The 15,098-nt window shown below is 36.3% G+C and overlaps 5 protein-coding genes and 9 long non-coding RNA genes across 14 annotated transcripts, besides 2 other annotated features; 7 read left to right on the top strand and 7 right to left on the bottom strand.

The window, feature by feature from the left end:
• Window positions 1-324: 324 nt before the first annotated feature.
• On the bottom strand, window positions 325-2,344 carry SPOM_SPNCRNA.3327. Its single transcript, NR_192694.1, has one exon. It is a non-coding gene; the product is annotated as a non-coding RNA (long non-coding RNA).
• Window positions 342-613, top strand: SPOM_SPNCRNA.3328. The gene has a single exon (NR_192695.1). It is a non-coding gene; the product is annotated as a non-coding RNA (long non-coding RNA).
• Window positions 1,682-2,819, top strand: cbm1 (cellulose-binding domain-containing protein). The gene has a single exon (NM_001019412.3). The coding sequence runs from the start codon at window positions 1,832-1,834 to the stop codon at window positions 2,423-2,425; it is 594 nt and encodes a 197-aa protein (NP_593986.1). The 5' UTR covers window positions 1,682-1,831; the 3' UTR covers window positions 2,426-2,819.
• On the bottom strand, window positions 2,596-2,798 carry SPOM_SPNCRNA.3326. The gene has a single exon (NR_192693.1). It is a non-coding gene; the product is annotated as a non-coding RNA (long non-coding RNA).
• On the bottom strand, window positions 2,820-6,163 carry cao1 (Cu(2+) amine oxidase Cao1). The gene has a single exon (NM_001019411.3). The coding sequence runs from the start codon at window positions 5,136-5,138 to the stop codon at window positions 3,000-3,002; it is 2,139 nt and encodes a 712-aa protein (NP_593985.1). The 5' UTR covers window positions 5,139-6,163; the 3' UTR covers window positions 2,820-2,999.
• SPOM_SPNCRNA.3325 lies at window positions 3,044-3,247 on the top strand. The gene has a single exon (NR_192692.1). It is a non-coding gene; the product is annotated as a non-coding RNA (long non-coding RNA).
• Window positions 6,164-6,214: 51 nt separating the features above from the next.
• Window positions 6,215-6,563: an LONG TERMINAL REPEAT.
• A 163-nt stretch (window positions 6,564-6,726) lies between these two features.
• SPOM_SPNCRNA.3324 lies at window positions 6,727-7,211 on the bottom strand. Its single transcript, NR_192691.1, has one exon. It is a non-coding gene; the product is annotated as a non-coding RNA (long non-coding RNA).
• Tf2-3 (retrotransposable element/transposon Tf2-type) lies at window positions 6,730-10,731 on the top strand (the record flags this gene model as incomplete). The annotated part of the gene is made up of 1 exon (NM_001019410.3): window positions 6,730-10,731. One exon carries the CDS (start codon window positions 6,730-6,732, stop codon window positions 10,729-10,731), a length of 4,002 nt encoding a protein of 1,333 aa, NP_593984.1.
• SPOM_SPNCRNA.3323 lies at window positions 7,329-8,251 on the bottom strand. Its single transcript, NR_192690.1, has one exon. It is a non-coding gene; the product is annotated as a non-coding RNA (long non-coding RNA).
• A 50-nt stretch (window positions 10,732-10,781) lies between the features above and the next one.
• Window positions 10,782-11,130: an LONG TERMINAL REPEAT.
• Window positions 11,131-11,398: 268 nt separating this feature from the next.
• On the bottom strand, window positions 11,399-13,190 carry SPOM_SPNCRNA.859. The gene has a single exon (NR_151241.1). It is a non-coding gene; the product is annotated as a non-coding RNA (long non-coding RNA).
• amt3 (plasma membrane ammonium transmembrane transporter Amt3) lies at window positions 11,489-13,243 on the top strand (the record flags this gene model as incomplete). The annotated part of the gene is made up of 1 exon (NM_001019409.3): window positions 11,489-13,243. The coding sequence occupies one exon, from the start codon at window positions 11,489-11,491 to the stop codon at window positions 13,040-13,042; it is 1,554 nt and encodes a 517-aa protein (NP_593983.1). The 3' UTR covers window positions 13,043-13,243.
• On the bottom strand, window positions 13,215-14,735 carry SPOM_SPAC2E1P3.01 (dehydrogenase). The gene has a single exon (NM_001019408.3). The coding sequence runs from the start codon at window positions 14,611-14,613 to the stop codon at window positions 13,567-13,569; it is 1,047 nt and encodes a 348-aa protein (NP_593982.1). The 5' UTR covers window positions 14,614-14,735; the 3' UTR covers window positions 13,215-13,566.
• On the top strand, window positions 13,730-13,943 carry SPOM_SPNCRNA.3322. Its single transcript, NR_192689.1, has one exon. It is a non-coding gene; the product is annotated as a non-coding RNA (long non-coding RNA).
• Window positions 13,948-14,754, top strand: SPOM_SPNCRNA.3321. The gene has a single exon (NR_192688.1). It is a non-coding gene; the product is annotated as a non-coding RNA (long non-coding RNA).
• The last annotated feature ends 344 nt before the right edge of the window (window positions 14,755-15,098 follow it).

Below are 15,098 nucleotides of genomic sequence, written 5' to 3'. Positions count from 1 at the left end.
GCTAGTATAAGTTATGTATTGTTTTCACATCCTAAAATGTAAACAAGGGTTTCCACCTTTTAAAAATCATTACTAAAAATTAAAAAAATAAAATAAAAATAAATTGATAAATTCGTAACCAAAAAATTAGACAAGCAGAAAGAAGTTGAGTGTTTTTCAACACTGTTCTTCCATATGAAACGTCTTTGATTAGATATATAATTTCAATTCTAATTTACATTGCGAACTTATTTACTCACAGTGAAGTATTTCAATCTCTTATTTATTATGCTCAAAAAAATATTTTTTTCTATTTAGTGAATTTCTTTCGCACTCACTATTTTTTTGCATTTATATGAATTTGGCGATTGTAATAATTAGCAATATCTTTTTCTTTTTCTTTTTTATGCTTTTTAAAAACCAATGCAAGAGTTAGCTGTACTCCTACATGAATGCATCTACCTATGTTGAATTCAATTTGTCTTAAAAGGAAACGTAAAGCATCTCGGAAAACCCAATTACTGCATTGCATCGCTTATAACTGGAAATCTATTTATCATATAATAGAGTGCTTTCCCTTGATAAATATTAACGAAGTAATGTTCTGGTGAACACTATAACTTTTTTATAGCCTAATTCTGAATGTGTTTATAATTTACAATATTCACTTAATGTTAATGGTTTTCATATACTACTTGCATTGTAATTTTTACTATAAAAATTGTTAATTGGTTCATCGGCAGCTATTTTTTGAAAAAATGTCGATTGTGCCAGCCCACTTTTAGTACCGTATGATGCGCTACTTCTGCCGAAGTTTCGATCCTTGGAAAAGACCTAAGAAAAAAATAATAAAATAAATAAAAAAAAAGGCAGAAAACCCAAATAACATGTTCATATATATATATAAGAAAAAATAAATAAAAATAAGAAAAAAATATTAAAGCACAATTCGATCAACGATATATGATAAATGTAATAGATTAGAATAAAAGAAAATACCAATTCTTCACTTTCTTTAACCGCGGCAAAATGAAGGTTAAGGCCGATGTAAAGCTGTTTTGACATTGATGATGACCTAAATATTCTAATTCGTTCAAAAGAACTTTATGCCATACAATTTTGACAAAGTTCTATAACATAACAATTGCAGGAATCATTGCCGCATGCCCCTAACATACTCCCTGTGTTTTCACAAATCAAAATATGTCAGTTGATGATGCTTTGCAAACACAATAAATATGTACCATTTTCCCTGAGAAAGTACCTAGACAATATACTTAGAGGAATGATGTGAATATCCCAACCACCTTTACAGGTAGTATTTTGTAGCGGATTTCGGATGTTAGTCGTAATGGTCAAATGTCTAACCATCTTGTCACTTTTCGTATGATAATTTTTGATAAGATAAAATAGGCAGGTTGTATGATTCGAAAAATCAAATAGTCACGGTCTTAGGGGTACCTGATCTGACGGTTAGACATGAGAGCCCTGGTCTAGAAATGCAAGAGCAGGTTAATATGATCTTATTTGAAAGAATATTGGATCGTTTTATGGGAACGTTAGAAGGTTTTAGTGTCTTTTCATTCGCACACTGGTGGCCCACCATGTGATCACGTCTACATTTCTGCCTTGCAGTATTGCTACGTTTGTGAAAGTCTTACTTCTGTGATGTATAAAAAGTCATGGGCAAGGCGACTCTGTCAGGATCGACTGTTGCTATAAGTCTGTTTTGTCGTGGTATTCAGAAATAGAAACATATCTCTCTGCAACTTTAAAGTAACCCTTGAACTTATTCTTTTCTTAGAAATTTACTCTCTCCGAGTCTATTAGTATTGTGTTTTTCTCGTTTAAAATGCTTACTCAAAGTTTGTTTTTGACAGTATTGACATTAGCTTTGTCTCTGGTCTCCAAAACAAGCGCAAGCCAGTGTTCACCCAGATATGGGACTTGCGGAGGTATTTACTATGATGGCCCCACGTGTTGTGTAGTAGGTAGTTCTTGTATCTATTCAAATCCCTGGTATTCGCAATGTATCCCAGTTGATTATACAGGACCCTGTGCAAAGTTATATCAACAGTGCGGCGGCATCAATTACAATGGCCCAACTTGCTGTGAGCCAGGATCCGAATGTATTTACAATGGTCCATATTATTCTCAATGTATTCCAGTTGATATCGATCCTTCTTCATCTAGCTCTAGTGCTGCTTCTTCCACCACATCGACTACATCCAGCTCCAGCCTTGTGTCGTCTACTACTTTGACTTCATCCAGCCCTAGCGCTGTATCCTCCACTACCTCAATCCCTTCTATTTCTAGCACTATTTCTTCCAGTGTGTCGACAAGCAGTTTCACTAGTCTCTCTAGCAGCGGTTTTTCCACTGTACTATCTAGTACCAATACAACTTCTGCTTTGCCATCATCTGGCTGGAATGTTACCGGCTATTAATTTGACAGCCATAGAATAACTGTAAACGATTCAACATACCAATCGTTTGGAGCTATTTTATTGAATTTTACGATGTGTATTATGTTTCGCGTTTGATGGATATGAATAAATTAACTTTATTTTATTTTATTTTTTTTTTGGCTTTAGGAAAATGGATATTAGAAAAAGAAGACAACTGTAATTACTATTGTCAATATCAATTGAAATTTCAATATTTGTTATTCTCATTGATTTTTAAATTCGGTTGGGAAAGGCATTATCCTTGACTAAGTTCAATGCGGATAGATTATGCTTGCCTTAGTAGAAGATATTAATAAAACGTTTTAAGTATAATCAATTTCGTAAAGATTAAGCACATTCAATACTTCGTCAATAATAAATACTAAGAAGAAAATTTAAGGAATAATGATATATGTATTGTTGGATTTGACAGTTAGCTAGTATTTAATACACTGATTAACCAAAAACTAAACATCACTTCTTATTCCAATAAAAAGCTGATTCATGGCTTTCTCATTATATGTACATCTACGTTCCAAAATGGTTTCGGGTCATTCAATCAATATCTGAATCTCTAAAAGAAGTGATCACCTTTATGTTTTTCGCAAAATTTCTCTCCAAATGCAAATTCAGAAGTGGCATCTGTTAGACTCTTCATCATATCCATCATGTGTAAATTACCATGATGGTGTGCCTGCTTCACCTCAGAGGTAGTAACATTCTTCGAAGGGGGTACGTCAAGAGCTGGGTTGCGAAGGAAGAAATTACGAGGACGTAATAAAAGACGAATGGGTTCTGCAGGCATCAATGGGAAATCTTCAGGAGCAGGGAAGTGAGTAATTCCAAAAGTGTGCCAAACAACGATATCCGTGTTATCAACCGAAGCGTCTGGCTCTTCAGCAATCCATTCAGGCAAACCTTTAGTTGGTTCGCCAGATGTTTGAGGGACATAGTCACCGGCAGGATAAATTTGCCCATCTTTGTATGGCGTAACATGGATGTGGTGACGAGCAAAACCTGCACGATTTGATACCAAAGATCCTGGACGGGCCATCAAGCGTGGAGTTTCTCGAGATACAAGCTTATATGAAACTGGCTTGCCTGAATATGGGTGCAACTTATTTGGGTTACATATATCCCACGTTCTGCTTGTATCACTATTGTAATCACAGATGGCTTCTTTAACAGTTTTAGGTACCGTACGCTCAGTGGTGAAAGCATTTCCATAATAATTCTCTTTGGATCCAGGCTCACCAGGACCACTTACACCGTCTACAACAGCAACCGAATTGCTGTATCCATCTAACATTGGATTAAGACGGAGACAAAACAAATGTTGATGGTTGTGTGCATTAACCTGAGGATAAACTTGGGTACCCCAACCTTTTAGATCCTCCCCTTCATTCATAGCATACGTGTTCAATATACCGGTTAACTTAAGCTCGCATTCGATAACACCATCCATATGGAAAATCCAGTATACCATATACTCATAGTTAGCAGCAGTAAAGATTTGGGAAATTACCAATCTAATGCCGCGTGCAGAAATAGTAGTACGGAATTTGTCACGAAAGTCGGAATGCTTAAACAAAACACCATCATCCTCTTCATGAATGCAAATAGCATTTTTAACGGTTTCCACCTCACCAGTATTGTTCACAAAGTGAGCATCTAAATAATGAATAACACCCTTACAGTCGCATCCAAGAGCAAGGGGATTAGTCAAGTAACCAGCACCGTATTCACCTAAGTCAAAGGCGTGTTTTCGCTGATGAGGGTGCTCAGGATTACCATAAGGAACCACCATCTCAGCGATTGACATACGATAGAAGAGAGGACGAATGTGGCCATTGTCATTATAAGATATATCCGATAACACAATACCTTCGCGATAATTAAATCCAATATGCATACGGAAGTTTTGCCATTCAATGTAACGACCCTTCATGCGGAAATTGACGCCCTCAGGCTGGGTAACGGAGATTGGTTTCACTTCACGCATCTTACCCAACTCGGCCTCAATATCCTTCTTATTGAAATTGGAATGCTTGTGCTTAGATAGAGGACGACGAACGGGTGGGATGTCGATAGCAACGACTTTCTGATCTTCAGTATCGATGATGGGACAAAAGTCCAAGGGGTGCGAATACTGAGAATCGTCTTCATTAGAACGGTAGTACATCATAGCTTGTTGCATGCGTCGTGTATTTCCATAGCGCTCATCATATCCAATAGTCCATGGATCGCAATAAACATGATCCATTTGATCAGGAGGCACCCCCGACAAAATACATTGCTCAATAACAGCAGGATCCTTACGTACAATTTGTTCAGTATTTACAAGCATGTCAGCTGTAAGGATCGGGCAAACTCCAGTAATATGCTCAATTTGAATAACCTCTGCTTTAGTCAAGTTGACCCGCGCTTCCAAAATACCTGGCACGCCCTTTTCGAGTAGGACAGCCAACGCAATTCGCTCGGGCTTGTGAGCGTCTTCCTTGGAGTATTTCCAATGCAAGTACTTCGCTTTCGGGGGTTCCTCCAGAGTAACTACATTGAACGCGAAGTGCTTGGAAGGATACTCATGACGGATAATTTCAACAGCGAGTTTTAGCTCGTCTGCAGACAGCGGATCCAAAGGATCGCTAAGGCGTTCACCGGGAACGGAAGTATGGTGATGATGATGATAGGGAAGGTGAGGATAATAAGCCATATTCAACAGCTAGCTAAGGGATATCGTATGTATATATATATATATATATATATATGAAAATATATAAATTTTAGATAACTAAGATTATAAATAAACAAGACAGAAAGCAACACGATGCGAAACTAGAGAAAAGAAGAAATTAAAAAAAAAAAAAGCAACTTAAAATATTAACAAATTATCGCCTTATCTCTTAGACTTTTTTTCGGCTGTGAAACTGAGAGTGATAGCCAAATATGCAGAAATCGCTTTCAATAATAAGGGTTTATATGGTTAAGTATGATTTCGATCGGATCGAGGGATGTATGTGACTTTACAAATCTTTACGAGCCTAGATTCAAAGAAATCAACTTATGCTTGAATTTGAAAAACAATAACACTAATTGACGTTCCCATCTATTTTATTTATAACAATGATCTCAATGTCAACATGCTCGACACTTTATCTATTCAGTCAAATAACTTCGTTTAGCCGATTAATCAAACCCTTAAGGATCAATGATACATTGATTCGTTGTAAATATCCCATATTAGCCGGTTTCTCATGTTTATCTTGCATGTCTCTTAGATAATTCCTGATGTTATTCAGCATCTAATACACTTCCCTATCTATAATGTAAGAGAAAATACTCGATACCAGCTTGCGCCGTTCACAAATCGGTTTCCAGCCTCATTGGGCATAATGCTTTTTAATCACCGATATACACTTTATCTGTCGGGTTCGATAATCCTACTTAACAGGATTGTTCACTATAGTGCACGCCCCTTACAGAAGGGATGAGACCTATCGATATTGAAAACGGAGGCAAACGTATTCATTCAAGTCATTTGTTGGTTGATGAATTAAATAAGAAAATATCAGTCAGTATAAGGCTCCTAGTAACTTAGATAAAAAAAAATGTCAAATTAGTATATTAAACCATTCTAAGATACTAAAATACGAGGTACACGCATTAGAAATTAATACCAGGACTTGCAGAAGAGTCTTCTAAAGCAATCTCTCCTTGAAAATAGTTTAGGCAAAGTGCAAGTGCAAAACATTGTTTACATCTTATTTTGAAACGCGTCTGTCTTTGTTTTGTCAGCAATACTACACTACGCTATAATACACTACGTTGAGTATCACTATATGTCACATGTTCTAATTATATATCGTACCATGTATGATACGATATGGAGATTGATCTTAATGATAATCTATTAAGATCAATATTATCTGAATACTATAAATAGAGCTACTGCTGAACCTCGTTCCTCAGTTCAGTTATGAGCTATATTAGTGATAGGTAACATTATAACCCAGTTAATACAATACCTATACTCAGTTGCTACTTATACAACCTGTGTATCGTAATATAATAGATCACAAGGAAAACTCACCGCAGTTCTACGTATCCTTAAATCAGATACCAAACTGCGTAGCTTACAATAACTGAACTCTTGTGATCTACAATTAACTCCTTTTAGGAAAAAGGAATTATTGAATAAATATATATCATAAATATATATATTTCTCTCCTTCTGGGTTCAAAGGAGAAGGAACTTTGGAAGGACTGTTATCCCTTTTGAAATCTCCCAAAGGGAAACATATACAATGTCCTACGCAAATTATCGTTATATGAAAGCAAGAGCAAAACGATGGAGACCAGAGAATTTGGATGGAATTCAAACATCAGACGAACATTTAATAAACCTTTTTGCAAAAATATTATCGAAGCATGTACCAGAGATAGGGAAATTCGATCCAAATAAGGATGTTGAAAGTTACATTTCAAAACTTGATCAACACTTTACTGAATACCCTTCATTATTCCCAAATGAGCATACTAAAAGACAGTATACATTGAATCACCTAGAAGAATTAGAGCAACAATTCGCTGAACGCATGTTTTCTGAGAATGGAAGTCTTACATGGCAAGAATTACTCAGACAAACAGGGAAAGTACAAGGATCCAACAAAGGTGATCGTTTAACTAAAACATTTGAAGGTTTTAGAAATCAATTGGACAAAGTTCAATTTATAAGGAAACTCATGTCAAAAGCAAATGTTGATGATTTCCATACTCGCTTGTTTATATTATGGATGCTGCCATATTCCTTAAGGAAATTAAAGGAAAGAAATTACTGGAAATCAGAAATCAGTGAAATTTATGACTTTTTAGAGGACAAAAGAACAGCCTCGTATGGTAAAACTCACAAGCGTTTTCAACCGCAAAATAAAAATCTAGGAAAAGAGTCCCTTTCAAAGAAAAATAACACCACTAATAGCAGAAACCTGAGGAAGACAAATGTTTCGAGAATAGAATACTCATCTAACAAATTCCTAAATCATACTAGGAAACGTTACGAAATGGTATTACAAGCTGAACTTCCAGACTTCAAGTGCTCAATACCCTGTCTAATCGATACGGGCGCTCAAGCAAATATTATAACAGAAGAAACTGTTCGAGCACATAAACTGCCTACCAGACCCTGGTCAAAAAGTGTGATATATGGTGGAGTTTATCCAAATAAGATTAATCGCAAAACAATAAAACTTAACATAAGTCTAAATGGAATATCAATCAAAACAGAATTCTTGGTTGTAAAGAAATTTTCGCATCCAGCTGCTATCTCCTTCACAACATTATATGACAATAACATTGAAATATCTAGCAGTAAACACACGCTCTCTCAAATGAACAAAGTTTCAAATATTGTCAAGGAACCTGAGTTACCAGATATCTATAAAGAATTCAAAGACATTACTGCAGAAACCAATACGGAAAAGCTACCAAAGCCAATAAAAGGGTTAGAATTTGAAGTTGAACTAACTCAAGAAAACTACAGATTACCTATCAGAAATTACCCGCTACCACCGGGAAAAATGCAAGCTATGAATGATGAAATTAATCAAGGATTAAAAAGTGGAATTATACGAGAATCTAAAGCCATTAACGCCTGTCCAGTAATGTTCGTTCCGAAAAAGGAAGGCACCTTGAGAATGGTGGTTGACTACAAACCTTTAAATAAGTATGTCAAACCCAATATATATCCGTTACCACTTATTGAACAATTACTTGCTAAAATACAAGGTTCTACAATTTTTACTAAACTTGACCTCAAAAGTGCCTATCACTTGATACGAGTAAGAAAAGGAGATGAACATAAACTTGCTTTTCGCTGTCCTCGTGGAGTTTTTGAATATCTAGTAATGCCTTATGGCATATCTACAGCTCCAGCACATTTTCAATACTTTATCAATACAATACTTGGTGAAGCCAAAGAATCACATGTAGTATGTTATATGGATGATATTTTAATTCATTCAAAATCGGAATCTGAACATGTAAAACATGTTAAAGACGTTCTACAGAAATTGAAAAATGCGAACTTAATTATCAATCAAGCAAAATGTGAATTTCACCAATCACAAGTAAAATTTATAGGGTATCACATTTCGGAAAAAGGATTTACGCCTTGTCAAGAAAATATAGACAAAGTCTTACAATGGAAGCAACCTAAGAATCGTAAAGAATTACGACAATTTCTAGGTTCTGTCAATTATCTTAGGAAATTCATTCCAAAGACATCACAATTAACACATCCACTCAATAATCTTTTGAAAAAGGATGTACGCTGGAAATGGACACCAACACAAACCCAAGCGATAGAAAACATTAAACAATGTTTAGTTTCTCCTCCGGTGCTACGACACTTTGATTTCAGTAAAAAGATTCTACTGGAAACTGATGCTTCAGATGTCGCTGTAGGAGCCGTATTGTCTCAAAAACATGATGATGATAAATACTATCCTGTTGGATACTATTCAGCAAAGATGTCTAAAGCACAATTAAATTATAGCGTATCGGACAAAGAAATGCTTGCAATCATTAAGTCTCTCAAACATTGGAGACACTATTTAGAATCCACTATCGAACCTTTCAAAATTTTAACAGACCATCGAAACTTAATTGGTCGCATTACTAACGAATCCGAGCCTGAAAACAAACGTTTAGCTCGTTGGCAATTATTTTTACAAGACTTCAACTTTGAAATTAACTACAGACCTGGATCAGCAAATCACATAGCTGATGCCTTATCCAGAATTGTTGACGAAACAGAACCAATTCCAAAAGATTCAGAAGACAATAGTATCAACTTTGTTAATCAAATCTCGATAACCGATGATTTTAAAAACCAAGTGGTTACAGAATATACGAATGATACAAAATTGTTGAATTTACTAAACAATGAAGACAAACGAGTGGAAGAGAATATCCAACTCAAAGATGGCTTACTAATTAACAGTAAAGACCAAATCTTATTACCTAATGATACTCAGCTGACTAGGACAATTATTAAAAAGTATCATGAAGAAGGTAAATTGATTCATCCAGGCATTGAACTTCTTACAAACATTATATTACGTAGATTTACGTGGAAAGGAATAAGAAAACAAATACAAGAATATGTACAGAACTGCCATACATGTCAAATAAACAAATCTAGGAATCATAAACCTTATGGACCTTTACAACCAATTCCCCCATCAGAAAGACCTTGGGAATCTTTATCAATGGATTTTATTACAGCTTTACCAGAATCATCTGGTTATAATGCACTTTTCGTGGTAGTTGACCGATTTTCAAAAATGGCAATCTTAGTACCTTGTACGAAATCCATTACAGCAGAGCAAACAGCTCGAATGTTTGATCAACGAGTTATTGCTTATTTCGGCAATCCAAAAGAAATCATTGCAGATAATGATCATATTTTTACTTCCCAAACGTGGAAAGATTTCGCACATAAATATAATTTCGTTATGAAATTTTCGTTACCATACAGACCACAAACTGATGGACAAACTGAGCGTACAAACCAAACTGTGGAGAAATTACTAAGATGTGTATGTAGCACACATCCAAATACATGGGTAGATCATATATCCCTAGTGCAACAATCTTACAACAATGCGATACATTCAGCAACTCAAATGACACCTTTTGAGATAGTACATCGCTATTCACCAGCTTTATCACCTTTAGAGTTACCTAGCTTTAGTGACAAAACTGACGAAAACTCTCAGGAAACGATCCAAGTATTTCAAACAGTTAAAGAACACTTGAATACAAACAACATAAAGATGAAAAAGTATTTCGATATGAAAATACAAGAAATTGAAGAATTTCAACCTGGAGACCTAGTTATGGTCAAAAGAACGAAAACAGGTTTTCTTCATAAATCCAATAAATTAGCACCTAGTTTTGCAGGACCGTTCTATGTGTTACAGAAGTCGGGTCCAAACAACTATGAATTGGATCTTCCAGATTCAATCAAGCACATGTTTTCATCTACTTTTCATGTTTCTCACCTAGAAAAGTATCGACATAATTCAGAACTCAATTACGCTACCATTGATGAGTCTGATATTGGAACAATTCTTCATATCCTAGAACATAAAAACAGAGAACAAGTACTCTACTTAAATGTCAAGTACATTTCGAATCTAAATCCGAGTACTATTATGTCAGGATGGACTACATTAGCTACAGCGCTACAAGCGGACAAAGCAATTGTCAATGATTATATTAAAAACAATAATCTAAATATCTGAGAACATATGACTTATCCTCAGATTTACATAGAAAATCTTGGGGAGGGCAATGTCAGCAATACTACACTACGCTATAATACACTACGTTGAGTATCACTATATGTCACATGTTCTAATTATATATCGTACCATGTATGATACGATATGGAGATTGATCTTAATGATAATCTATTAAGATCAATATTATCTGAATACTATAAATAGAGCTACTGCTGAACCTCGTTCCTCAGTTCAGTTATGAGCTATATTAGTGATAGGTAACATTATAACCCAGTTAATACAATACCTATACTCAGTTGCTACTTATACAACCTGTGTATCGTAATATAATAGATCACAAGGAAAACTCACCGCAGTTCTACGTATCCTTAAATCAGATACCAAACTGCGTAGCTTACATGTTTTTTAAGATAGCATACTACACTAAAATATACAGCATCTCATTCTTAGAATACAATAAGACGTTTTAAGGCGCCAAATAACGTTGGTTTACCGAAAGTGGTTCTATATCGTTAAATAATAAATCTGTGAATCGGATTCAATTGAGAAAGAGTGAAAATTACTTTTACTATTGATAACTTTAGGTGATTTTTTGGTAAAGAGATAAGAACTTCTCTACATATTAGTTTACAGATCAATTAAGAAATTCACAGACTTTCTTTACTTATCCTCTATTTATCTCTCTGTTTACGTACGATACTGTGACGTACGGTATAATTTACGACTGATTTACGATTTATTTGTCGTGTACGAAAAGATGCTTAACGAGCCGAATGCGCTATTACGTCGCGACGCAAACTCCACTATCGCGACTGTAACAGAACTGTTTCCCAACGAATACTCAAATGCTGATATAGCGTACGTACTTTTGAGTACAGTGGTAGTATTTACCGTAACCCCCGGTATAGCTCTTTATTATGCTGGGATGGTTAGAAAGAATTCGGCTCTCTCAATATTGACTCAGTCGTTTTTGGTTACAGCAGTGGTGTTTATTCAATGGTATCTGTTTGGATACTCTCTTGCTTGCTCATCGGGGTCCTCTTTTTATGGAACGTTGTGGCAAGGAGGGATGAACCATCTTTGGTTAGAACCATATATACCAGGGTCCACAATTCCAGCAATTGTTTACTTTCCATTTGGTGGTCTCTTTGCTGTAGCGACAGCTCAATTGTTTGCCGGGGCAATGGCTGAGCGCGGTAGGCTAATTCCCTCTCTCGTAATATCTTTTTTATACATTACGCTGGTTTATTGTCCACAGGCATACTGGACATGGGCACCCAATGGCTGGCTCTACACATTGGGTGCCCTTGACTTTGCAGGCGGCGGTCCCGTACATATTTCATCTGGTTTTGCTGCGCTCGCTTATTCCTTATGTTTAGGTCGTCGCATTGTTGTCGACGAGCCAGACAGACCCGATTCAATTCGGTCGACCGATAATGCAGATTTACCGTCGTCTTCCCAAAACAACTGCAAAGCTAATTGGAAGCGGTGGTTTGGGTTCAAATCTGTTTCCTGGAAGAATTCCTTCGGCAGAGGAAAGATAGCTCATAATCCTCCGCATGATGCTGGTATGGTTTACATTGGCGTTGTTTTGATTTGGTTTGCATGGCTCTGCTTCAATTCTGGTACTCTATTGACTGTTAATATTCGTACAGCTTATATCATGACCAACACGCTCATTTCCTCGTCATTTGGTGCTTTGACATGGGCGATTATTGATTACATCCGTTATAGAAAGTTTTCCACTATAGGTATTTGCGAAGGTGCCATTGCAGGGTTAGTGGGTATCACACCAGCCTGTGGATTTGTATTTCCATGGGGAGCCGCTGCTGGGGGTATCGTACCGGCATTGGTATGTAACTTTCTTCATGACCTCAATGAATGGATTGGCGTTGATGAAACGCTTCGTGTCTTTAACTTACACGGTATCGGCGGCATTGTTGGCTCCATCGTGCTCGGTGTAGTAGCGCATCCCGATGTCGCTGCCTCAGATGGCGCTACAGTTATAGACGGGGGCTGGGCCGTTCATCACTGGAAACAAATGGGTTATCAATTTGCAGGTTTTACCTCTGTTGCTGCATGGTCTTTCGTCATAACAGCTATCATATGTCTGTTAGTAGATCTAGTACCGGGCCTTCATATTCGTGCATCTTTTGAAGAAGAGTTACGAGGAATGGATTTTGTTGAGTTAGAAGAGCAACTTCCAGGCCAAACTTTAGAGTCAAAACCTATGATTATATACGCTCAGGAAATGGACGAACCTGTAACTCAGGGTTCAAATATAAAACAGGAAAAGCAGGATGAGTTTTGAAAACAATAATAAGGTTACTTAGAAGAGAATACATAATTGATCATATTTATTTATAGCTTCATTATTTCTGTTTAATAATTTGGTTTTTTTTTATTTTTTTTGGTTATGACAAGTATCTTGCTGAAATTTTCAATTTTTCACAATAAAGATTACGTTGGTTATAACATGTACAGGATTGCTTTACAAGCTAGTTTTATGTCTAAAGTATAAATTGATGAATTTATCAAAATACATTGATTTGAGCAGTGTAGCATTTCAGAATATAGTACAATCATTGTTTATATCTAAAGGATGTAGAGATAAAACAATTAGTATTCGTAAAACATTATAAAAAAAATTCATCTTTGCTTATCGAAGTGTTATTTGTATAGGCAGGTTGCATAAAAAAAAATAATACCACGAAAAGCTTGTTCCTTAAGTAACGTCAATCAACAAATAAAACATGTAAGAGTATGTGCCTGTTCTATCTCTTGCCAAGGTCAAGTTATAACATAAGTCATTTCAAAATTTACAAAAGTGCCGTTTTAGTCAATGCGAACCACAAACTTTACGGCACTGTGCTTCCCTGAGGCAAACTCACGTAAAGCCTTAGGAATAGCTTGCAATCCACCATCAAATTCTTTTACACGATTAGGGATGATTACTCCTTCCTGGAGCCAGCCAGTCAATTTCTTGTATACTTCAACAGCATGATCATAGCTAGCTTGAATTGGTTCTATCTTGTTACCAAAGAAGTTGAACTCCCGGTTGAAAAGTGAATAATCAATGATTCCAATGATTTTTACTTCAGACCTAGGTGAAGGGGGTGAAGATAAAATGTTGATGAGTTTACCATCTTTTACCTTTGAGCTAAATGCCTTAACCGCTAATGTACTAGTTTCAGGGAAGCTGGCGGCATCAAATCCATAAAAGACAGAGTCATCAGTTGCTTTTTTAATAATCTCCACCACGTTAGGATCATGGTAATCAACCGTGAAATCGGCACCTAGCTTCTTAATCCAGTCAAAGTTATGAGGCGAACAAGTAGCAATTACCTTATAACCAGCGTGATGCGCAAGTTGAACCACGTATTGCCCTACGCTAGATGACCCGCTCCATACTAAAACCCATTTTTGTTGAGCGGAATTCTTGGATCCATCCGTGGGAGGCAAGGGAAGACCAAGGTACTGATTAAGTCCTTGCGAAGCAGTAGTAAACGTTAGAGGAAGCGTAGCGGCTTGTGAAGGTGTAATATTCTTGGGAACAAAGTACACCAAATTTACATCAAGAGTGATGTATTCACGCCAAGCAGCATTAGAACCGTCTAAAGGACCAGGAGCCCACCCACTAACAGTGGCACCGATATATTTCGATCTGTCGACGCCTTCTCCAACATCTTCCACAACAGCCACGAAGTCGGTTCCGCCAACGGTGCCTTTTTCAATCGACGCATTGTAGAGTGTTTTCCAATCGATAGGATTGAACGCGACACGAATAACTCGACCTAAAAACTCGCCCTTTTCAGGAGTTGGTTTAGGGGCATCTGATATAACCTCTACGCCGTTTTGACCATCTGCTATCACTGCCTTCATGTTTTATACGATTTTAATTTAAATTCGTTAAATTTTTAGACTTAGTAGAAATAAAAAAAGAGAGTTACCAACTTTCCCGATCAGTACTTCGAATTTTGACAAAAAGGTAGACCAAGAAAATTAAAAGATTATAGAAGAGTTCGAGGCCGAATATATATTTCATTTACGAGGGCATTATGTAAGCGTCACCATTTGTAAAAATGGCTCCAGAAAAGTTCCGAAAAATCCTTATATATTGTTGAATGTGTTACAGAAGTATAGTACAGTATGCCGTATAAACTTAAGTACAATTTAAGGTGTCAAGTTTTATGAATTTTTTTTTGCAACAGTTGGTAGTTTTGTAACAATAGTAGATCAAAAAAAAGAGCAAACAAATATTCCAACGCTTTACAAAAAGAAACTTACGTAAATACTGAAAAAACGGAAATAAATATCGGTTAGATATATTTCGTTACACTGTAAGGGCAATTGCAGTATACCATCAT

Source organism: Schizosaccharomyces pombe (assembly GCF_000002945.2).
Source record: "Schizosaccharomyces pombe strain 972h- genome assembly, chromosome: I".
In the NCBI taxonomy this organism is placed as follows: domain Eukaryota; kingdom Fungi; phylum Ascomycota; class Schizosaccharomycetes; order Schizosaccharomycetales; family Schizosaccharomycetaceae; genus Schizosaccharomyces; species Schizosaccharomyces pombe.
The sequence above is the reverse complement of the archived record's forward strand: the minus strand, read 5'-3'. Positions and strand labels throughout refer to the sequence as shown.

Excerpts from the sequence above, each read along its gene's own strand:
- SPOM_SPAC2E1P3.01 (NM_001019408.3), bottom strand. The coding sequence starts at position 14,613 with ATGAAGGCAGTGATAGCAGATGGTCAAAACGGCGTAGAGGTTATATCA.
- cao1 (NM_001019411.3), bottom strand. The coding sequence starts at position 5,138 with ATGGCTTATTATCCTCACCTTCCCTATCATCATCATCACCATACTTCC.
- cbm1 (NM_001019412.3), top strand. The coding sequence starts at position 1,832 with ATGCTTACTCAAAGTTTGTTTTTGACAGTATTGACATTAGCTTTGTCT.